At 39.3% G+C, this 24,340-nt stretch overlaps 2 protein-coding genes across 2 annotated transcripts in view; both read right to left on the bottom strand.

Annotated features, from left to right (window-relative positions):
* Positions 1-10,582, bottom strand: part of IP6K1 (inositol hexakisphosphate kinase 1) — a 64,041-nt gene extending 53,459 nt beyond the window's left edge. The window contains exons 1-2 of the mRNA XM_031959116.1: positions 10,499-10,582; positions 9,162-9,239 (exon numbers count right to left, since the gene is read on the bottom strand). The gene's annotated coding sequence lies outside the window, so the exon portion shown is untranslated. The remainder of the gene's footprint in view (positions 1-9,161; positions 9,240-10,498) is intronic.
* Positions 10,583-14,610: 4,028 nt separating this feature from the next.
* Positions 14,611-24,340, bottom strand: part of CDHR4 (cadherin related family member 4) — a 36,415-nt gene continuing 26,685 nt past the window's right edge. Inside the window, 6 exon segments of the mRNA XM_031965973.1 lie at positions 14,611-15,176; positions 15,178-15,215; positions 15,218-15,349; positions 16,718-16,748; positions 17,851-17,917; positions 18,171-18,227. Of these exon segments, the coding sequence (XP_031821833.1) occupies positions 15,114-15,176; positions 15,178-15,215; positions 15,218-15,349; positions 16,718-16,748; positions 17,851-17,917; positions 18,171-18,227 (388 nt within the window). The 3' untranslated portion in view covers positions 14,611-15,113.

The following is a 24,340-nucleotide window of genomic DNA, read 5'->3' as shown; positions in this document are numbered from 1 at the left end:
GATTTGAACTGATGAAGCCTAATCTTCCTAATTTCAAGTTTATTGTTTAGTGACAGAATTCATTTTTACATTTCTTCAATCCAATTTTTCCAAATTGTATTCTAGAATGGTTGAGCCAGTCTAGTTCACAGCTTCACCAACAATGTAGATTTTGATGCCTCCGTTTCCTTGTCTGAACCATAAATAACACTTGAAATGTTAAAGATCTTCATGTGTAAGTTAGACAACCACTTAATGGGTAAATAAGAATGTTTTGAATTAGATGGATAGCTGATAAAATTTCCCTTTCATCTCTCAAAATTATTTGATACAATATATATCCGCAGTTTATTTTAGTTGAACTTTTAATGAATTTCACTGTCTTCTTTGCTGATTCACTCATATTCCCCTAATCTCTACATAAAAAGGCTTCTCCATAAGTATACATTTGGTCTTCTTTTCCTATCAATCTCATGCATTCCCCTGGTTTCAATTATGACCTCCATGCAGATAACTGACTCCCAATCTATCTCCAATCTTAATCATTCTCCATGAACTATATGTAGTCATCTCCAACTACTTGCTGATTATCTTCACCTAGATGGAAAGCCTGTACTTTAAATTCATCATGTACACAATAATCCTACCTTTATCAAGTTCTTCAATTTCTGTGGACTTACCACTAATCCCCAATCACCCAGGATTTAAAAAAAAAAAAGCAAACCAGGAGTCATCCTAGATTCTTCTTTTTCCCTCATTGCCCAAATACTATTAGTAATTAAGCCCTGGCAAGTATATCTGTCCTTAATATTCATCAAAACTTTCTGCTCTTCTTCACATATGCTGCTACCACCCTAGGATAGCTTTTACCACTTTGGGGCCTTTATATTTAGTAAGAGAGAAAGGACATGCAGAAGAAATAACAAATAATAATGAAAAGGTCATATATGCAAATAAACAACTGACACAGTTACCAAGAAAAGCTTCTCACATGTGACAGGGAAGTTGGGCACTAAATCATACATAACACTACTTTAAAATTTGCAAAAGCACTTGACATACATGATGTCATTTGATCCACACATTATATAGTGAGTGGTAGAGAGAGGACAGAAAGGCGTAAGTCTCAAATAAGTCTCAGGGTCACCCAGTAGTAGACTTTTGAGGCAGGATCCAGAGCTATGTCCTCCTGAGTCCAAGTCATGCACTCTAAGGGCACAGCTTAAATGAACAAAATTAAATAATAAAATGTGCAAATGAAAAGCATCTGACTGCAACCAAGAACTTGGGCTGAAGAAGAGTGAGCTCAAAGAGTCAGGAGGCAGGGAGATAAAGTAAGATCAATGAGAAGATCAATGTTAACTTGAATATCAAGTTAAGCCACTTGTCCTCCTTCAGACAAAGACAGAATCCTAGAATGTCCAAGTTAGAGAGGCTCTTAGGAATCATCTAATCTAGTCCAACCCTCTCACTTAAGGATTCAATCTTCAGAGACTCAAGAGAGGTTGACTCGGTCAAGATCATGGGTTTGAAGGCTGTTTAATGTCATAGAACATACTAAGAATTAATACTGAAAAATATACTAAACATAATAATACTAAAAATTTCTATAAAAATGTTTTCAAAGTAGCTCAAAACTTTTTATTTTGAGCAATTCATTATCTCTAAGTGGTGGTCAGTAAATAATTCTTATCCAAAATATCAAAGAAACAGTCTAAAACCAAAATACATACAAAAGTTGGTTAAATTTAGTAGATCAATCATAAGTTCTAGGCCTTGAATCCTTCCTCAAAAAGGGAGATTCTCTGAACAAAAGACCACAAATCCCAATCCTGATACCATATGCTACTAAATCACTAACAGCTTCCTTGGGGAAGAAAACCAACTCCAGTTAATTGTAAGGCATACATTTATCTAGATTTAGAATGGATTAGTCAGTCCACAATCAACTACAGCTATGATGACATCCTGTTAAAAATTTAGCTCACAGATCACTACTGACCACAAAATAGAAAATTTCGACCATACCAAACTGAAAAGTTTTTGTACAAACAAAACTAATGCAGACAAGATTAGAAGGGAAGCAATAAACTGGGAAAATATTTTTACAGTCAAAGGTTCTGATAAAGGCCTCATTTCCAAAATATATAGAGAATTAACTCTAATTTATAAAAAATCAAGCCATTCTCCAATTGAAAAATGGTCAAAGAATATGAACAGACAATTCTCAGATGAAGAAATTGAAACTATTTCTAGTCATATGAAAAGATGCTCAAGTCATTATTAATCAGAGAAATGCAAATTAAGACAACTCTAAGATACCACTACACACCTGTCAGATTGGCTAAGATGACAGGAAAAAATAATGATGATTGTTGGAGGGGATGCGGGAAAACTGGGACATTGATGCATTGTTGGTGGAGTTGTGAACGAATCCAACCATTTTGGAGAGTAGTTTGGAACTATGCTCAAAAAGTTATCAAACTGTGCATACCCTTTGATCCAGCAGTGTTACTACTGGGCTTATATCCCAAAGAGATCATAAAGAAGGGAAAGGGACCTGTATATGCATGAATGTTTGTGGCAGCCCTCTTTGTAGTGGGTAGAAACTGGAAACTGAATGGATGTCCATCAGTTGGAGAATGGCTGAATAAATTGTGGTATATGAATATTATGGAATATTACTGTTCTGTAAGAAATGACCAACAGGATGATTTCAGAAAGGCCTGGAGAGACTTACACGAACTGATGCTGAGTGAAATGAGCAGGACCAGGAGATCATTATATACTTCAACAACAATACTATATGATGACCAGTTCTGATGGACCTGGCCATCCTCAGCAAGGAGATCAACCAAATCATTTTCAGTGGAGCAGTAGTGAACTGAACCAACTACGTCCAGAGAAAGAACTCTGGGAGATGACTAAAAACCATTATATTGAATTCCCAATCCCTATATTCATGCCCACCTGCATTTTTTATTTCCTTCACAAGCTAATTGTACAATATTTCAGAGTCCGATTCTTTTTGTACAGCAAAATAACAGTTTGGTCATGTATACTTATTGTGTATCTAATTTATATATTAATACATTTAACATCTACTGGTCATCCTGCCATCTGGGGGAGAGGGTGGGGGGTAAGAGGTGAAAAACTGGAACAAGAGGTCTGGCAATTGTTAATGCTGTAAAGTTACCCATACATATAACCTGTAAATAAAAAGCTATTAAATTAAAAAAAAAAAAAAGGAATGGATAGAAAACAAGTGGATTAAAGAAGAGAACATAAAAAAAAATTAGCTCACAAAAAATACAACACCTTAGACTCCTGTCAATGATGTAATTTTAAATAGAATAAAATAATTTTCATAATTACAAACAATCCAAACCCCTGGAGCAATTCAAGGGTCAGATATAATGTCTTTTTGCCAATATGCAAAATCAAATGCAAAGAAAGTAGACAGAGGCACAGTCCCCAGCATTTGTAATACTATTTACAACCAGAGGACTAAGGAAAATACTTCAAATAGTAATTATGTAAAAAATAGAATCTTATTTTTCCAAAAGGCTTTGTTCCTACCTAGTTGTGATTTGCTATATAATTAATGTATGTTTATACAATGAATAAGTTGATCTTTCTTATTCTTTAATTAAAGGTTTTTAGACATTAAAATGCTTTCACACATACTTACTCTGACCACTTTTTTCTAAACACCACATTTCCCTCTAAGACTAACAGAAACATGTTGTTTTAAACAGAATTTAAGAACCAAATTCATTTACTGATACACTCATTTAATGAGCATCTACTATATCCCCAGAGCCCCATTCATATTTAGGGCCTTTGTCACAAGAATAAATAAAAATGCCCTTACCCTCACAAAGCTCAGGAGAGGAATTAAATCACTGGAATTATCTTCTCCTCCACTAGAAAACTGGTCTCCAGCCCTCAAACCATCATAGGCTTTGGCCTTAACTAGCTTGGTAGAGGACCCTATAAAATTTTTTGAATATACCCAAACATTTCTCCCTCTTCCAACTAGCCATTGTGTGCTGCCTTCCTCCATTAGAATGTAAGCTACTTGAGGCAGAAAATATACTTGCTTTTTATTTGTACTCCTACCTAAGCACAGTGCCTGAGACAGAGGAAGCCTTTAATAAATCTCTTTTCTATCTATGCACACACAGAACAATAATACAAGTAAAAGAACAAAATCAGAGGCAAGAGAAACTATTTCAAATAAAAATGAGGCAGCATTTGATCAAGCCAGCAAAGTTCTACAGACAGGTAACACATATACTTAAAATCTCAAAGGCGGTAGCTTAGCAAAAGGGAGGGAATGCTGTCGAGGAGGGAGTAAGGCCTGAGTGTAGATCTCACCTTCCCCTCTGTATGTAGCCACCTCTAAGGATGGCAGTGAAGATCAAATGAGATGAGTAGGTTAAATACTCTGCAAACTTTAAAGTACAATACCTAAAGTCAAGAAGCAGTTACTAAGTGCTTATTATATGGAAAGTGCTGAGCTGGGTTCATAGTACAGTCAGCTATCAACATTGGAAAGAGCATAGAAGTGGGAGTAAGGAGATCCAGAGTTCTAGTTTCAGCTTTACCAGTAATTTAATGGGAACTTAGATAAATCACTTAACTTCGGTCTTAGACAATGCTTCCCTTTACATCATCAAAATGATATAAAAATAATTGCCTTACTACAAAGAAACAGGCACTCCAATACAATGCTGCTAAAACTATGTTAAGAGTGGTACAAGTTATTTTGAGAAAAAAATGGCCAAAATAGAAGAATCACAAAACTAATCATTCCTCAATGATTCCACTAGTACAATTATATTCTAAAAATATCATTTAAGAGGAGGGGGAAAAAACCAATACAAAAAATATTTATAGCTGTTTTATCTGTAATAGCATAAATTATAAACAACCCATATGTCCAATGATTAGAAAATAACTGAATAAGATATTCACTATGTTGTATTAATGTAATAAGTTATTTTTACCATAAAATATAAATATCAAACCATATTGTATCATAAAAATAAATATCAAACAAGGAACTAATACCTAAACAAATACAAGATAAAATCAACAGACCATAATAAATATATTAACTCACATGCATAGCATTGAAAACATAACCAGAAAAATATTAACTCATATGTATAATGATGAAAATATAGCCAAAATAGATTTCAAACTAAACTGATAAATAACATCAATATTTTTTCATTTAATTGTTTTTGTTAAATAGGATTTATGTAAGATTTCACTTCACAGTTTACATGTTAGTTTGTCACTGTTAGTAGTCAAGTGTTCAATTTTAAAAATAAATGCCCAGATTTTACTTCAGTTTACTTTATTTACCAAACTAAAATAAGGGTGCATGAAAAAGCACTTTGAAAATCTCATGTGCTTTCCACATATAAGAAGTGCAGATAGCGAAGTCCAGATGAGGAAACCATGTCTATACCAACACAGATCAGCACCTTCTTTGCAACTTTACTCTTATAATTGCCTTTGAGCCCTGAGAAACAAAGGAATTTGCCCAGACTCATACAACAGGGCCAGGAAGCTCTGAGATGGCCTTTGAACCCAGGCTTTCGTGCCTCCAAGACTGGCTCTTTTATCTATTATGGTACATTATCTCTATTTGGGTAATAAACAGACTACTGGATGGCATGATGAGGCAAATGGAATATTCTGGTAACAATGCACTTAGACATATCCTCCCATTTGCAGATTATCTTTAATAAATTTAAGACCCCCAAAAAAACCAAAAACAAAACACATTTAACAGTAAAATCAAACATAACTGTTCTTTGAGGATTCTACAAGTATTTGGGGATAGCTAGGTGGCACAGCAGATAAAGAGTGCCAGGCCTGGAGTCTGGGAGACTCCTCTTCCCAAATTCAAATCTGGTCAGACACTAATCAACTGTGTGACCTCGAGCAAGTTATTTACCCCCCAGCCCCTGCCCCATTTGCCTCAGTTTTCTCATCTATAAAAATGAACCAAAGAAGAAAATGGCCAACATCTGCAGTACCTTTGCCAAGAAAATCCCTAACGGGGTCACAAAGAATCAGACACAACAGAACAAAAGGTATCTGCACCTTGTCATTCTCAAGGTCATACAATTTAAGTAAAAATTATTATCTAATACAAATGCCTCATTTTGCAAATGAGGAAAATGAGGCCCAGGATTATTGGTCCCAAATCATAAAGGTAGTAACAGGGGCAGGACTTTAACTTAGGTTCAAATTCTGAGCTCTTTCCACCATATCATGCTGCTCTGTATAGATCATCACTATGAACAGATTATCATTATTATATTAGCAAATCCTGAAAGTGTTAATTAAAACGAGATTTCTAATCAATGACATATTGGGGAATACAACTTATACTGTGCCTATAAATACATAAATGGTAATAAGGGGGAGAGGTGTGAGTGTGAAAGAATCTCCTTTCAAGTTAGTTAATATCATCCTTTACATTTTTACATAGTGTTTTCAGTTTAACTGGCTAATACATATTTTAGCCAAAACAGCTCTATATCAATTACCAAATTGTCCTTTTTGTAGATATTCAAAGCTACATATTTCACTTTTCAATAGACTTAATTCCTGTCACTTATGCTCATGATGAATGGATAACCCATAAACAAAACTAAATAAAAATACTCAGGAAAACAAGGAAAAAAGGAAAACAAAGAAACTTTGTCTTTACCTAGGCTAAGTAAAACAAAATGAAATTAACAGAACCATAACAAAAACATTAATTTGTATGTATACCTATAAAAATATAGCCAAAAATATTAGATTTCATACTAAGCTTACAAGGACAGAAATATCTTTCATTTAATTGTTTTGCTACATACTAAGTATTTACGTAAGATTTCACTCCACAGTTTACATGTTAGTTTGTCATTGTTAGTGGTTAAATGTTTAATTTTTAAAATAATTGCTGACTTTAATCCTACACTTAACAAATTGACTTAAATATTAGTACTTGTAAGAATACTAAAGTGTCTCCAGTTTTGGCAGCTTTCTCCCTTAGGAGATATTCCAAAGAAATAATAATGGGATAAATAATGATTACCTTTCAGAATCTTAGCAAGCTAAGCAAGCCTTTGATGCTACTGCTCACTTCTTGGTGCTCTCTCTTCTTTATAGTTTCCATGTCACTGCTCTACCTATCCTAGTTCTCTTCCTACCTGTCTGACCACTCCTCAGTTTCCTTCACTGGATACTTGTCTGAGGCAAGCCTGCTAATGGCAAGGGTCCCACAGGACTTTCTCCTGAGTCCTCTTCTCTTCTCCTTCCATACAATTTTATTGAGTGGTCTCATCAGCTCCCATACATTAACTTTTCATCTCTTTGCTGATGATTTTCAAAGCTACTTACAAAGCTCTAATTTCTCTAACCTCCAGATCAGCACCTCCAACTACTTATTGGGCATCTCTAACTGCATACCCTAAAGACATCTTAAACCCAACATGTCCTAAAATGATTTCAAAATTTCCCCAACATTCCCCCTCTCCAACTTCCTAACTCCCTTCTTACTGTGAGAGAACCCCCCTCCAAGTTCACAAGCTATTTGTCATTCTTATCCTCTCCCTATCACTTCTTGTGTCCAATCTTATTGCTAAGTTCCATCAATTTCATCCTTGCAGCATCTCTCAGACCCTGCCACAACGTGGGTGCAGGCCCTCATCACCCCACACCTATCACAACAGCTTGCTGGCAAGTCTGCCTGCCTCAAGTCTCTCCCCTGAGTTTCAGTCCATCCTCCCTTCCACTGTCAAATATTTTCCTAAAGCCCAATTCAGACCATAACCCAACCCTGCCCCCCTCTCCAGTGGCTCCCTATCTCCAGGATTAAATATAAAACCCTTTTTGTTATTCATGCCCCACCTCTCCTACTTTTCCAGTCTTCTCTTATTTTTCTTTTCCTGCCTTGCCCCCCCCATCCTATCCTCCATACTCTGTATCCCACCTTCTACCATCAGTCCTCTGATTTCCCTTAACAAGAGTGTTTTCTCTCTGTTAATTATCTCTAATTTAGCCTACGTCCTCTCTTTGTGCATAGTTGTTTTTATGCTATTTCCCTCATTAGAAGATGAGCTCCTTGAAAGCAAAGACTGTTCTGTTTTTCAATTTGTACCCTTGTTATTTAGAACAATGCTTTTCACATAGTAAGCACTTAATAAATGCCTCATTCATTCATTAAAAAAAAAAAAGAGAGTATCTTCTCCTTTTTATTCTGGCACTCCCCCTCCTCTCATTCCTAGCCTCATCCAAAAAAAAAAAAAAAAAAAAAAAAAAAGTCCAAGAATTTCAGAAAAATATCTCCTGGGAACAAATGGCTTGCTGTCTTCTATAGTGAATTACTTACTACTCTAAGGTGCCAAGATACTAAGTCTGACCAGAACTCAAAAAGAGATTTATGTAAATACTTCAGATTTCATGAATTTGGAACTCAAAATTCTTAAGTGTCACTTAGGGGAAAAGAAGGAGAAAACATGGGGTGAACTGGTGTTCTTAATCTTAAAAATAAATCTCATTTGCAAAGTAACTAAAAAGGAAAACCATTCCAATGTTTTTGTTTCCTTATGACAAAGACTTATAATTAGGAAGCATTTCAACTTGTGTCATTAACAAACATACATTTCACTAGAAGGCTGATTTAAAGTTCCAAGGAAAAAATGATAGCTTTCTTTGCAGTGAAATTTGGGGATAAGATGAAGAAGAAACTAATTCTTCCAATAAAATAGCAGTAGTTGGATCTATTCTATAGATTCTATTTCTAAATCCTCAAAAACCAAGATGAAGGCTAATAAATGACTTTCACAAATAAACAGATATTCCTTTTCCTGGTTTCTATGCAAACTCCATTTCAGCACTGTTTGAACTTGGATTTACAATAAAATGGGATTCAGGATAACAATCAGCTCTATTTCCTGAACTTGATTTAACATCAGATATCTAATAAGACAGCTTCCAATTGATGAAGTTGGCAGAATACTCTCATTTCTCCCAAGGAAGATCAACGGAACGCTAATTGTTCATATCATTGTTCTCCCAATCAGACAGTAATGGAAAGATCCCACTACAGCTAAGAGTAATATGAATATTTAAAAGAGTCTATCCATCCATAGAAACAAAATAGGTACCTCTGAAGTATTTGAACTGTGTGTCTTTGGGTAGATATATGCAAGGAGGCAGCACAAGGGCATATAGTACAAGGCACCCTGAAATAAACAAAAGAATTGGTTAACACAAAGTCAACAATCTAAAAAGGCATTTTTCATCTCAAGAAATAGGAACTACCTTTCCAGGAATGACGGGAGGAAAAGAAGCTCTTTCCCAATCTACTTGGGAACAAAATCACGGTCTTGTCAGCATCAAGCCAGGTCTGACTGTGCTGCAAGGCTCCGAAGCCAGCTTCCCACTGAGCAAGCACATCCTAATGCATCGCACACCCTGCCCTGGATTACTGAGCATTCAGATGGCCGCTTCTACCCAAGAGGAATAAGGGGAAAGCTCTGTGACCCAAACTGAGGCAAGTCCCCGAGGAAAACAACCTGCTGTCCACAGAGCTCTGGGACCATTCGGACTGCAATTCACTTTCCGGAAGATGAAGACATAGCTCCCCTTGCTCTGAGAGCAGGTCAGCAAGCAAGCCAATGGCAGAGCATCCCGGCTTCCCTGTACACGGGGAGGGGCTTCTGGAGCCTTTCTGATTATACGGACATATGTGTGTGCGCGAATGCACACAATGCTGGCAGACATATGTGCCCCCCACACGCACAAGCTCACCAGCGCATGTGGACGTCCGGTTACACATTTTGTGCATGTCTACATTTCTGTTTCCCCTCCCTCATGTGTGAGATGGGAGCCCAGCGCACTTGCGAGCCAGGGTCGCTGTTAGAATTAATGCATTTAGCGCGGTGCCCGGCACACAGCAGGCGCCACATAAGTGTTGGCCACTGTTGTTACTACCGTTATGTAAGCTCCGCTCCCTTCCCTCTCTCTGGCCTACTGCTTTCCTTCCGAGCACCATCCCCACTTCGCAGTCCCCTCCCTCCCTCCCTCTCCCCCGTCTCTTCTCCTGCCAAGGGCTCTTTCCCCCGGCACCCACCCTCCCCGCAGGATGCCCACGGCTTCTCTCTAGTCTCAGTTTCCCCATTTGTCAGAGGGGCGGGTTTCCGCGGCTCCTCCGCTGAGCCTCAGCGGCCTTCTCATCCCCCCCTCCCTTCCGCATCCCGTTCTCCACCTCCCCCATCCCTCCTTCCACCTTCGCCCCCGAGGATGCCCCTCGCCCTGGCCAGGCGCTGACGGGCAGGGCAGCCGCCCGCCTCTCTCCCTGGGGACCCTCACGGCCCCCGGAGGCCCCTCCCCACGCCCTCGGGCCTCTGGGAGCGCAGCTCTCCCACGGTCCTCTCAGGTCGCCCGGAGCTCCCCCGCTCTCGCCCCGTCACTCCGGGCTGGCTTCCTTCCCGTGACTCACCCGCGGGGCCCTGGCAGTTGACGGCCGCGGCTCTCCCCCGGGGGCTGGGCCCCCCGGGCCTCCAGGGTCTGGCCCGCCCAGCCGGCAGGCAGGCAGCGCTGGCGGCAGAGCCCCGACAGCGGCGGCCCTTCAGCGGCCGCTCCGTACCCGCTCCCGGCTCGGCTCCGACTGGGTACGAATCAACAACAAGATGGCGGCCAGCCGAGGGGGCGGGGGCCTGGCGTCATAGCAACCATACCGGCAAGGAATACGCCCCTCACCGGGGCTGCTTCCCCAATCACAAGCCGCTTCGCCCACCGGTTAGGGTCAGCGCCCCCTGCTGACAGGTCGCGCGGCCCGTCAGTCCAAAACCTCCTGCATCCCCAACGCCTACTCGGGTCCGCAACGCCAAGGGCACGTGACCATGACGGGCCTCTGCGCCTGGGCCGCGCGCTCCTAATTCGTGGGGTGCGCGAGCTCCCGGGCTGGGCGGGCGACGGCTGCTGGGTCACGGGCTCGTCTGCGGTGCCGCAGGCCGGGCCGGGCCCAGCCCTGCCCTTGGAGAAGCTCCCGAAGCGCGGAGGCCCTCAGTCCCCGCGGGCGCCTCAGGAAGCAGACGAGCCCTTGTTGGTTTTCGGTGCATCTTTCCTGCCGACGCGGTGGGTGGGGCCGTCCCGAGAAGGACCCGTCCGTGCCTCTTCTCACCTCCCGGCCCCGAGGCCTGCAAAGGGCCGCGCGGTGCCGGCGCCGGTGTAGACGGCTGCCCCTCCGCGAACGGGCCGACAAAATCCTCGCTGGAGGGGAGGCTGCTCTCCCTGGTGCAAGGCCAGCGGAAGCGGGTGCAGAGCCGTGTAACACCTGAGGACCGTGACCGGGCTGCGCGGTGGAAGTCCCCGGGGGTTCCCCCGTCTACACCCGCTGAGGGCTCTACGGGAGCTTTAGTCAGAATGCCCTAGTTTGAATCTTGGCCCTGTCATCAAAAACCCGTCCCGTCCCGTCCCGTCCCGTCCCGTCCGGTCCCGTCCCGTCCCGTCCCGTCCCGTCCCGTCCCATCCCGTCCCATCCCGTCCCATCCCGTCCCATCCCGACTTTCAGGGTCCCGGGGTCAGCAGCAGCAAAACGTGAGTAAATGGGCAGCGCATCAGGCAGGCCCAAACCGGTCCGAGGAAGAGGTCTGGCTGGATGGCATCTGGGAGACGGCAGAGTGCTGACCTGCTGGATTAAAAAAACCGCCATCCCTCCCTTGGCCCTAGGCCTGAGTCAGGCTCTCTCAGCCAGACTGGCCAGATTTGCGTCCAGCTCTCCCTAGCTGCGAGGGCAGCGCGCTTCCTGCTGTTGCCGCCTTGCCTTTGACCACAACCTCTAAAGCAGCAAAACGTTGTATGTATGCCTCCGGAGGCCAGAGGAGGCCAATCTGGTTTGTGTAAAGAGTATGGTTCAGAAACCGTAACCTGTCGGTGAGGAGTGACGGAAGTCCCCCGAGACGGATGCTGACGCCTCGAGGAGCAAGAGCCGATGAACACGGACGGATACCCCCACTCCAGCCTGGTTATGAGAAAACATGCTCAGTGTGTGAAGGCAACCCAGGGCTGCAGAGGAAGAGAAAGTATGGATGGCTTAAAAGCTGCCCCTTGGCCAGAGCTCACATCCATGACGTCTCAGATCCATGATGCATTAATGTTGTTTTCCTCTTGCGCAGACCTGGGTAAAGCAACCTATTTAGCATTCTCATCCGCTGCCATGGAGACCTGTTCTGACACATTTTATTTGGCTCCTCTTCAGAGAGATCAGTCAGGAGTAGCGTACACAGATCCTAAAGAGTGAATGTTCCCCTCAGAAGAACCAGTTGCATTTTTTACTTGGCAACTTCTTCCACAGCCCGAGGGACTAAAAATGGGGCCATCTCAGGTCAGGAATAAGGAAATCCCATGGCTCTGGTTCTCTAGTTCCCTGAAGTTCAGACCCATGAGCCATTATTATTAGAGCTGCAGCAAAGCCCAAATGGCCTCAGAGATCAGGCAGCAAAAGGCTCGATGTCATCAGAAAGAGAATTCCATGGGGAATTTGAACATCATATTAGGCTCAATTATGACTGTGATAACTATACTTGTGTTGACTAATGAGTCTTGTTAAGACTTTAAAAAAAGAATTTGGCCCAGGGGTTGGGCTCCTACATTAAGACATGACCTTGGGCATTTCCCATGATATTGCCAAGGGATTCCAGGAATCCTGAGAAGTTGAAGCAGCTGTGATGACCCAGCGTGCCTTTATGGCAGGCTTAGCTTCACCCAATCAGTACGTCCAAAGAGCTTCAGACCTTTTCTGATAGCAGCGGAGTCTTTTTTGCATCCCCAGGTACCCAGTAAATGATGGCCTAAACTCAGGTAGTACTTCTAAGCTACCTGCAAACAACTAGGCTTATAATTAGGTAGGGACAACCTCCCTGCAGGTCCATACAGGATGACAGGGAGTTATTGGAGGAAAACTAGAGTTTTAAGCATTCACACCCAAATGCCCAAGGGGAGAAATGCTGAATATAACTAATCAGCTAGGATGAAATAGACTCCACCTCAATATTTTTTTGGTGATGCAATCAGGTTAGGAAGCTCCTCAGGACACCAGGCTTCCAAGGCCATTGTACCACTTCTGTTTCCTTTGCCCTGGAAAAATTCCAGTTTATGTTCAATGTCCAGAATGTTCAATAACCTCATTGAGGAGATGTCCCCAATTTTGGTTAGAATTCAGACTCTCTTGTTCATAGGACAAATAACATTTAATCTAGCATTTAAGGCCCTCTGCAGTCTGGAGGTAACCTACCTTTCAGTTAATAAACTTTTATTAGTCTCTGAGGTCCTCCATTATATTTTCTAGCTTCCTAAGGGCAAAGATTCTTTGACCTCTTTTTCTTTTTGTATCCTCAACGTTTAACACAGCCTGGAACAAAGACACTCAAATGCCCACATTAAGTAGATAACTTAATACATTCTTATTGACTGACTAACCTTTCAATAAATGAATTAATCAATAAACATTTATCATGCTTCCTATGTGCCAACCACTGGAAATACAAAGAGTCTAAAGACATTCAAAGGGAGACAAAATGCAAATAGATATTTGCAAAGCAAGCTATAATCAAGATAAATCAAGAATAATTAATAGAGAGAAGGCTCTAGAAATGAGAGTGGGAAAGGCTTCCTACTTTCCAGCCTTATCTCACATTACTCCTTTCCACATACTTATGCTTAAGTCAAACCAAACTACTTACTATTTTTGGATCTTATCCTGCCCTCTTTCACATCTGGATATCCTTCCTTGTATGAAATGCACCATTTATTCTTTTTGAGATTTTTCTCCCCCAATTCCTCCACTAAGTCTTCCCTGAGTTTCAGCTGAAGATGATTTTCTATCTTCAGATTTTCCTTAGAGAACTTTATCTGGATCTTTCCTTTGCCTCTTTTTCAATCAACCTTGCTTTATGCATATCTGTAAATATTTGTCCCTTCTTCCATTAAACTGTAAGGCCCATGAAGGCAGTGACTTTTGTTATGTCATCTTCATATATCCAGTGCTTAGCCTACAATAGGCACATAATTAATATTTGTTAAATTGAATTTGATACACAACCCAGTTGATAATTGGAATACAATAAAACAAACAGGGACAAAACTAATGGTAGAAATTTTCTCCTTCCCAAATAAGCAGACTGCAAAGGGAAGATTTAGGAATACTCAGCTCATTAACAGCTTATATTCATTTATCATCAATCATCACAGAGCTCAAAGTACTTTATGATTTTTTTTTAAAGGAAAAAACCCCTTAATCTTTCTAGAACATGCCTGGAAGGTAAGGTGAGGGTAAGCTATTATAGCATTCTACATATTAAAGCATAGCTATTATTATAGCAGCTGTGTAGTATAGCTAGAGTGTTGGATCTGGATTTGGGAAAAACAGTTCAAATCCAGTCTGAAATACTTTCTAGCTGTATGAGACCCTAGGCAAGTCACTTAACCTCTTTCTAGGTCAGTTTCCCTATCTATAAAGTGGGAATGATAACTCCCAGGATTGTTATGAGATAATATTGATAAAATACTTTGCAAATCTTAAAGTGCTACATAATTATCAAATATTTTTATTATTATTACAAAGAAGAAGAAATGAGAAGATAATAACTAAAGTCCATCTGGAGAAAAGACCCAGGCTCCCTGCTTCCTCTCCTACTGATATCTTCGCTAAATGTTGATAGGTTTGAGGATTAATTTGTCCTTAGGTAGGACAACAATCTCCAGGATAACTGTAATCTCTCAAATTCAGAATGTCAAGCAATGTTACTGATGACATGAGACAGCAAAAAGACAAAATCATGAACTATTGACCCCAATAACCCTTACATGCTTTTAATAATTTTAGGAAGTATGGAGAAAAATGGAATAATAGTAAAAAAAAAAAAAATTTTTTTTAAAAAGGTCTCTTTGGATCCTCAACAAAATACTCAGAAAATTACTGGTTACCGGGCCATTGAGCTGTGTTCTGTTCATTGCAGGGTAATTCGACCCTATTGCCATTCTTTTTCTTTATGAGTTGTTTTAGTGATATTCTATCTCACATTGGATTAAAATAACATCTTTATTTTGTAAGATCATTTTGATAGTGAAACACAAAGTAGAAAGTAGGGTCTTAGGTGGAAGAGGAAGGGAGGGGCTCAGGTGGAAGTAAGGAGTCAGCAGGGTGTGAGGCCAGAGGGAAATGAGTCAGACTGGATCCCTTTTATGTATCTCACCCATTTCCAAAAAAGTACAGCCACTAATTTCTTAAGACAGCTCTTGCCTATGCTGTTCAGATTGGCCTCAGAGCCAGCGCCGGGCTCCTGTGCTGCTGCTGAAGAGATAATCTCTGCCTGTAACTAGATATGAAAAACAGTGAGCAATCCCAGATTTCACTCTGGTAGGTCTAATCAGGATCTTAAAGTGTGTAAAGGAGGTATAGCCTATGGCCAGCCATTCTCATCTAGCTATAAATTCTTTCCTAAAAGGCAGTCCTAAAGCCATCAGGTAATTCTCACCAGAAAAGGCTACATAATTTGGAACTATACCTAAAAACTATTGAAATATATACTTTTTGACCCAGTAATACCACTATTAACTCCATGTACCAAAGGGATCAAAGAAAGAGGGAAAGGACCTATATGTACAAACATATTTATAGCAACTCTTTTTGTTGTGGCAAAAAATTGGAAATTGAGAATATGTCTATCAATTAGGAAGTGGTTGGACAAATTATGATATATAATTTGATGGATGCTATTGTGCTATAAGAAATGAGAAGGTGATGATTTCAGAAAAACTGGGAAGTTATATGAAGTGATACAAAGTGAAATAAACAGAACCAGAACATTCTACATAGTAACAGAAATATTGCAAAGATAATCAACCGTGAAAAATTCTGATCTGAGTAAACTTTGATCCATGCAATGACCTACCATAATTCCAAAGGACTCATGATGAAATATGTTTTGCACCTCCAGATAGAGAACAGATAGACTCAGATTGAAAAGTGAAACATATTTTCTTTGTGTATGTCTTTCTGTCTCTCTCTATGGGTGATTCTTTGTCTGTCTGTCTCTCAGTATGGCTGATGCAGAAATTTGTTTTCCATGACCATACATATTTGTAATGGGTTTGTTTTCTCAATAGGTAGAAGAAAGGGAAAAGGGGAAGAAAAATTTTGAAACTGAAATTAAAAAAATAACAATTTTTTGAGAGAAATAGAGACGGAGAGACAGAGACAGATATAAATACATACACACACACACACACACACACACACACACACACATACACACACATAGAGAGAGAGAGACAAAGACAGAGAGAGGGAGACAGAGAGACAAACAGAGACAGACAGAGACAGAGGAATTGGTAGCTGGGGAAGGCTGGGGAGAAGGAGGTAGTGGGAGCAGGGGGAGGCAGGGTAAATAGCCAGATTTGGGGTGGCCTGTTAAGTCCTGAATTGCTTTCAGCCCAAGCCAGAAGAAAAAGTATGAATAAAGTAAAAACAATCAGGCATCAATGTTAAGGGCAAGGAAGCCTTCCTTTTTTTTTTTTTTTTTTTTTTTTTTTAACAAAAGGGCTAAGGTAGGAGGGATAACATTTATTCCAAACTGGATATTGTGACAATATGCCCCTTTATTTGGAGAAGGTGCTAAGGTGGAAATAAGTAAAGAGCAGGAAGTAGAGAACTTACCAGGATCCTGAGCTCTGCCATCAAACTGCTGCTGCTCAGTGGAAAAGAAAAAGGAAATGAGAGAGAAGCATTTAGCAGTCACCCTACCCTGCACACACCCCCAAACTAGTATCTAGTCTTAATATCCAGAATTGTTATGCTCTTCATCTATTCTAGCCAAAAGGTAGTTCCTTGATTTAGAGCTCTTGTCCATCAACCAAACAACAAACATTTATTGAGCACTTTCTGTTTACCAGATTGGAGACAGCTGGGTGGCTAAGTAGACAGAGCTCTGGGCCTGGAGTCAAAAAGATGTGACTTCAAATCTAGCTTTGGACACTTATTAGCTGTGTGATTTCTGGGTAAATCACTTAACCTCCAAGAAGGAAATGGCAAGCCACAATTGTGTTTTTTGGTTTTTTTTGGGTTTTTTTTGGTTTGTTTTCTTGGTCTGTGCAAAGAAAACCTCATGATCAGTATGCTATGGTCCACAGGATCATGAAAGGTTGTTCATGAATGATTGGACAACAAAATCTACCAGATAACATCCTACATATTACAGATACAAGGACAAAAAAAAAAAGGCCCTGCTCTCAAGGAGCTTGTATTCTATGGAGAAGTTGATATGTACATTTATTTGTTCAGTTGTCTTTCAGTTGTATCCAATTTGGTCATTGTGAAATCATTTGGGGTTTTCTTGGGATGGTTTGCTATTTCCTTCTCCAGTTCATCCTACGTGTGAGGAAACTGAGGCAGATAGAGTTAAGTGACTTGGCCAGAGTTAAACAACTATTAAGTATCTGAGGCCAGATTTGAATTCAGGAAGATGAGTCATGTCCATAGGAAAATACACACATTATTATATACCAAAGAAATCCAAAGTTAATTGGGTAGAAGAAGTAGGCTATATGTTAGAAAGTGGTATAGGCTGAATTTTAAAGTAAATAAGAGATGGGCAAGATATGGAGGAGAGGGGACAATTAAAAAGGAGCAGTGATATTTTAGAGAAAGCTTTTTGTGGTGGTCATTAATGGAAGTACCTTCAAAGTGCTTAGCCCAATGCCCAGCACAGAGTAGGCACCTAATAAGTATTTATCTCATGCCCTCTTCCCTTTTCCCTCAAACCCTATTGATTGGAATGGGCTTAGCAGTACCAGGCTTAGGACGCTGCTGCTTTCTTCATTCTTCTTTGTTCTTAGCTCACCAGTAGAATTTTCCTTTCTGCTAGTTAGGCAAAAGAAAAAATTAAAGAAAGGACTAGAAGATGTCTTCAAGAACTCTAGCATCAGTGATCTTGAAAGCTCTAGGAAAACTGCTTCTAATAAGGCAGGAGCCTCAACAGAACAGGCTGCCTCTGACATGGAGTGGCTCTCAGAACACAGCAACTGAGCTTTGAAAGAAAGGCAGTTGATTGAGGATGATCAGAATCCTGTGAAACCCAGGAAGAAAAGGGGAAAGGAGGTCGCTACTTTACCTGTCCAATAATAGAGTCTGGGAGGATTGTCCACATGTTTGCTGGCTTACAGCCATCCTAGAATGATAAGGAATGCTGAAGATTAATAAATGGGGTTAAGATGCTACCCTACCTAGAGGAATTTCTGCTTATTACCTATATTCTCTCTCTTCCTTGATAATATAGTAGGGTTTCATACTTGATACAGGGATAAATAATTTGGGCAAAAAAAAATGACCCACTTAATTGAAATTCATCTATTAAAGGTTGAATTTTGTTGTCATTCCCCATTATATAAGGGCCTCTAAATAGGATTGGGGGGTGGGCTTAATATTTAAAGAACTAAATATTCTTCAGTCCCCAGTAGGAGGGGATCCTAGATGATGCAGGCAGATAAAGAATTTCATATCAAGTTGCTGCATCCATCTATGCATCCATCCATCCAGTAGACATTTTTTGAGCAACTATTGTGTATAAGCTTCTGGGCTCAATGCTAAGGGAAAGAAATTCTATAGTTGAAGTCAGAGAAGGAGAAAAGAGAGATACTCAAGAATAAAAATTCTGAAGACAAAAAGGGGAACAATTTCAATGAGGCAGAAAAATAGGACATGTCTGAAGAGACAAATGCGTATGCACAGGAAACCAACCAATTTAAAGGGAAAAAGAAATATACAGAAGATGGAAATAAGAATAGGTAATAGAAAATGAATATAACAGCTTAGCATGGTTCCATAAAAATAGTGTCAAGTGCTAAATAAAGCTCACAATGACCTGAGAGTGACAAAAAAAAGTTAAAGACAACAAAACGATGTGGGCTTTTGAAACTACACTGGAAGAAAAGATCCAAGAAAGGAGAGAATCTTTGATTGGGAACATGTTAGCTAACAACAGAACAAAACCAATGCTCCTCAATTGTTACTTTGTTTCTGTTTCCTCTGACCTTGTACTGGAAATAAGAGAACAAAATGACTAACAGGAGATGATATGTGAAATAAGTAAGGTCATAGCAGAAGAATATCTGGTTATCCTCAAATAATTCAAGATGTCTCAGATGGATTATATCTTCAGGTACGAAAAGAACTAGTGTATATACTTGCCGTCAGTAATATTTGAAAAAATATGGAGAATATGAAAAGTAGCACAAGATTGGAGAAGAGCAAATGTTTTCTAATTTTTCAGAAAAAGGAAAAAAATCAGAATCTGCAAACTATAGACTAGTCAGCTTGATTTCAGTTCCTGAGAAAATCTGAGATACCAATCTGAGATGATTGGCAACCTTTTAGAAAGGAATGTGGTCATTATCAATAGTCAATATGGGCTTCTCAAGAATAGATGATCCCAGTTTCCTGCCCCATAACCAACCCAGAAGAGATAGCACCCAGCATATTCTCTTCCTATCTCTCTCCCCAACCAGCCTAGAGGATCCATATTATCAAGTCCCAGGATAGTCTTTTCCTCCTCTGATACCCCCTAAAATCACCTGCCTCCATCTCTATCCATCCTAAAGGAGCAGTCAGAAAACAAAGAACCAATGTTGCTAGCCTTTGATTTGAAACATCATCCAAGGGACACAGTGAAAGTTGTAAAAGATTCCAACTGAGATCCAACTTGAGAAAATTTGACAAGGACCAAAAATAGAGCGTCAATTTGAAAAACCAAAGGGAACTGCCCCAAAAGACTGCCAAGTGAATTTGATAGCACAAATGCTCTGTAGAAACTGTGCTCAGCCTCTTCAACAATGAGATGAACCAAATCAGTTCCAATAGAGCAGTAATGAACTGAACCAGCTTCACCCAGGAAAAGAACTCTGGGAGATGACTATGAACCACTACATAGAATTCCCAATCCCTCTATTTTTGTCTGCCTGCATTTTTTATTTCATTCACGGGTTAATTGTGCGATATTTCAAAGTCCAATTCTTTTTGTACAGCAAAATAACTGTATGGACATGTATACATATATTGTATTTAACTTATACTTTAACATATTTAACGCATATTAATCAACCTGCCATCTGGGGGAAGAAGGGGAAAAGTTGGAACAAAAGGTTTTGCAATTGTCAATGCTGAAAAATTATCCATGCATATATCTTGTAAATAAAAAGTTATAATAAAAAAAAGAAAAAAAAAAAAAAAGAAACTGTGGCCAGTCTCCCTGGGCATCAAGACAATATAAAGAACATATCCCCAAGTGTTAGTGAAAATGTATTTACCTTCTTCCTATATATTCATAGTAAATAACCATTTTCCCTCCAAAACAAAATCCCCAGCCTCTTCTATAAGGGAATTGTACATTTTAACTGCTTACCAATCCTCCATTACAATACAAAGATGACAACAGAAAATCAGCATTGAAAATGACTACTCAAGAATACTCAAGAAACTTCACTTTTTGGCAAAGAAGGTGATAGACTGGAGGCAAAGAATGAAATAGACATTTTCAGACGCTGTTCATATATTCTATTTGTTTTTCTTGACAATACTTGTTTTTTACAAGAGAGAGTTTTTGGAGGGAGGGAAATGTATGTGAGGAACTGAAGGGGAAGTGATAGTGATAGTGAAAAAGAAAGAAGATAAAAAAGAAAAGAATGTTTATGAAATATTTTTTAAATGTATAAAAATGAGTGGGAGGAAGTTTAGAAGGGGATTCAGACAAGCAGGGAAAGCTATATTGGAATTAATTACATTGTTTCATATGTATTAAAAAAACTTTATCATGGTCAAAAGATATGAATAGTTTTCAGATGAAGAAATTTAAAACCATTTCTAGTCTTATGAAAAAATGCTCTAACTCACTACTGATCAGAAAGATGCAAATTAAAACAACTCTGAGGTACCACTACATACCTCTCAGACTGGCTAAGATGACAAGAAAAGATAATGATGATTGTTGGAGGGGATGTGGGAGAACTGGCACACTAATACATTGTTGGTGGAGTTGTGAACTAATCCAACCATTCTGGAGAGCAATATGAAACTATACCAAAGGGTTATTAAACTGTACATCCAGAAGTGTTTCTACTGAGCCTATATCCTAAAGAGATCATAAAAAAGGGAAAAGGATCCACATGTGCAAAAATGCTTTGACAGCCCTTTGTGTAGTGCCAAGAAACTGGAAACTGAATGGCTGCCCATCAATTGGAGAATGGCTGAATAAGTTATGGTATATGAATGTTATGGAATACTATTGTTCTATAAGAAACAATCAGCAGGATAATTTCAGAAAAACCTGGAGACTTAGATGAACTGATGCTGAGTGAAATGAGCAGAACCAGGAGATCATTGTACATAGCAACAGCAAGATGATATAATGATCTATTTTGATGGATGTGGCTCTTTTATTTCTTTTTTTAAAAAATGTTTTAATTAAAAAGCTTTAATAATACAAATAATAATAAAAAATTTACAAAACATATGCATGGGTAATTTTCCAACATTGACCCTTGCAAAGCCTTCCATTCCAAATTATCCCCTCTTCACCCCCACCCCCTCCCCTAGATGACAAGTAGTCAATACATGTTAAATATGTTAAATCCAATATATGTATACATATTTATATAGTTATCTTGCTGCACATGACAAATCTAGAAGGGAAAAAAACTGAGAAAGAAAACAAAATGCAAGCAAACAACAACAGAATGAGAATGCTATGTTGTGGTCCACACTCTTGTTCCCACGGTCCTCTCTCTGGGTGTAGATGGCTCTCTTCATCACTAAACAATTGGAACTGGTTTGAATCCTCTCATTATTGAAGAGAGTCATGTCCGTCAGAATTGGTCATTGTATAGTCTTCTTGTTGTTGTATAATGATCTCCTGGTTCTGCTCATTTCACTCAGCATCAGTTCATGTAAGTTTCTCCAGGCCTCTCTGAAACCATCCTGCTCATTGTTTCTTATAGAACAATAATATTCCATAACATTCATATACCATAACTTGTTCAGCCATTCTCCAATTGGTGGGCATCCACTCAGTTTCCAGTTTCTTGGGATGTGGCTCTTTTCAACAGTGAGGTGATTCAGACCAGTTCCAAAGGTCTTGTGATACAGAGAGACATCTGTATCCAGAGAGAGGATTGTGGGGACTGAGTGTGGATCACAACATTGCATTTTTACTTTTTTTGTTGTTGTTTGCTTGCATTTTGTTTTCTTTCTCCTTTTTTTTTACCTTTTTGATGTGATTTTTCTTGTGCAGCATGATAAATTTGAAGGAGTTGCACATGTTTGATATATATTAGATAGATTGTTTGCCATCTGGAGGCGAGGGTAAGGGGAGGGAAGAAAAATTTGGAGCGCAAGCTTTTGCAAAGGTGAATGTTGAAAATTATCTATCTATTCATGTGTTTGAAAATAGAAAGCTTTAATTAAAAAAAATAAACTTTACCTAATAGATACCACATGTGCAAAAATACCACAGTACTGTGACTTTTTAAAAGAAAATATTCATCTTTATTGATTTTCATCAGGTTTGTAATAATAAAAATGATTACTTTTTAAAAAAGATTATTTTTTATTAAGCTGGTAGAAGAGAATTCAATACATATAATTTAAGCTAGCTTTTAGCAACACTTGAGTAAATAGCTAATGTTCTTGTGAAGAAGAAAGAGAAATGTGGATTACATGATAATACAGTTAGATTGGTTCAAAACTTCTTGGATGGTTGGACTAGAAAATTAGTCATTAATGGTTTGATGTCAATTTGTCAGAAAGTCTCCAATGAAATAGCTCACTTGGTCCTGTTATATTGAATATTTTAATGATTTGGGTATGCTTACCAATTGGCATGTGACACAAAGCAGGGAGGGATAGGGAGGCACTGAATGACAAAATCAGGATCCAAAATCTTAACGGGTTAGAGAACTGAAGTAAAATCTATATAAAATAATATCAGTGGGGATAAAGATATTACTGTCTTACACTTGGGTTAAAAAAATCAGCTTCATGAATACTTCAGGATAAGAGAAGCATGGATGGATAGCAACGTGTCTGAAAAAGACCTAAAGTTTTCATGAATCAGCAGTATGATCTGGCAGCCAAAAGACCTAATGCAATCTTGGACTGCATTAAAAAAGACCTAGCTTTCAGAAATGAGAAAGCCATACTCCCTTTTCATTTTGTCCTAATCAGATTTTATTTGGAGTTTTGTTTTTAGTTCTAGGCTCCTTAATTTTAGAAGTCATAGGTAACCTGGAGAATATCCAGAAAGAGGTAACTAGATGGTAAAACAGCCTTGAGCCCATGTCTTATGAGGAGTAGGTGATGGAACTGTTTAGCTTGGAGAAGACTCAGAGGGGACATGATAAATGTGTTCACGTTTTTGAAGGGTTTTCATGTGAAAGAGAGATTATACCTGTTCTATTTGACCCAAGAGGGCAGAATCAATAACAATGAGTAGAAAGGGGAAAATATTCCTACCAATTAGGGATAGGGAAAGCAATAAGGGTTAGAGATAATTTTATTGGCATAAGAAGCTCAAGTGAGAAAATTCCCTTAGAGCCTTCTCTGCAAATTCTAATCTTTAGAGAATTGCTTAGAGCTCTTGAGAAGCCCTGATGGAAATCTGAAAAGCAATGCCAAAGACTTATCCTGAGGTCCAGAATATTATTCTATCATGTAAGTGCTGCATTTTGCAAGTCAGACAGAATCCAATTCAATGACCTTCAATCTTTGCTTTGTGTTATTCTTGAAAATGTTCTCTGGAGAGTGTAGCACCAGGACACTTTGCAGATTTCTGACGTTGTCATGGTATCCTTAGCGAGGCAAATATTTGACAGTCTATACTTACGAATCTTTTTTGTTTTAAGTATGTCTTTTGTGGTACATGAAATAAATAATCTCACTATATATGCTTTACACATTGAGTATCTTTTCTAAATGGTATCCTGTCAATCCCTTTTAGAGAAACTCAAGCTTTATTTAAGAGACTTTCCCCTGGAGCTTTTTTCTAGGGTCATAAATAATTGGGTCAGAAATTTCAAATCTTTTTTTCTATGTTATAGACCTTTTTCACAGTCTAGTGAAGTTTATGGAACCCCCCCTATCAAAATAATGTTTAAAATAATTGAAGGAAATGCTAAATTTCATTTAAAAGTTAATGAAAATAAAGATGAATTTTTTTTCTATCTAACTTCATATAGCCTCTGAAATCTATCCATAGATCCAGGGATCCCAGGTTTGGGATCCCTAAAATTATAT

This window comes from Sarcophilus harrisii, chromosome 1 (genome assembly GCF_902635505.1).
Source record: "Sarcophilus harrisii chromosome 1, mSarHar1.11, whole genome shotgun sequence".
Taxonomy (NCBI): domain Eukaryota; kingdom Metazoa; phylum Chordata; class Mammalia; order Dasyuromorphia; family Dasyuridae; genus Sarcophilus; species Sarcophilus harrisii.
The sequence above is the reverse complement of the archived record's forward strand: the minus strand, read 5'-3'. Positions and strand labels throughout refer to the sequence as shown.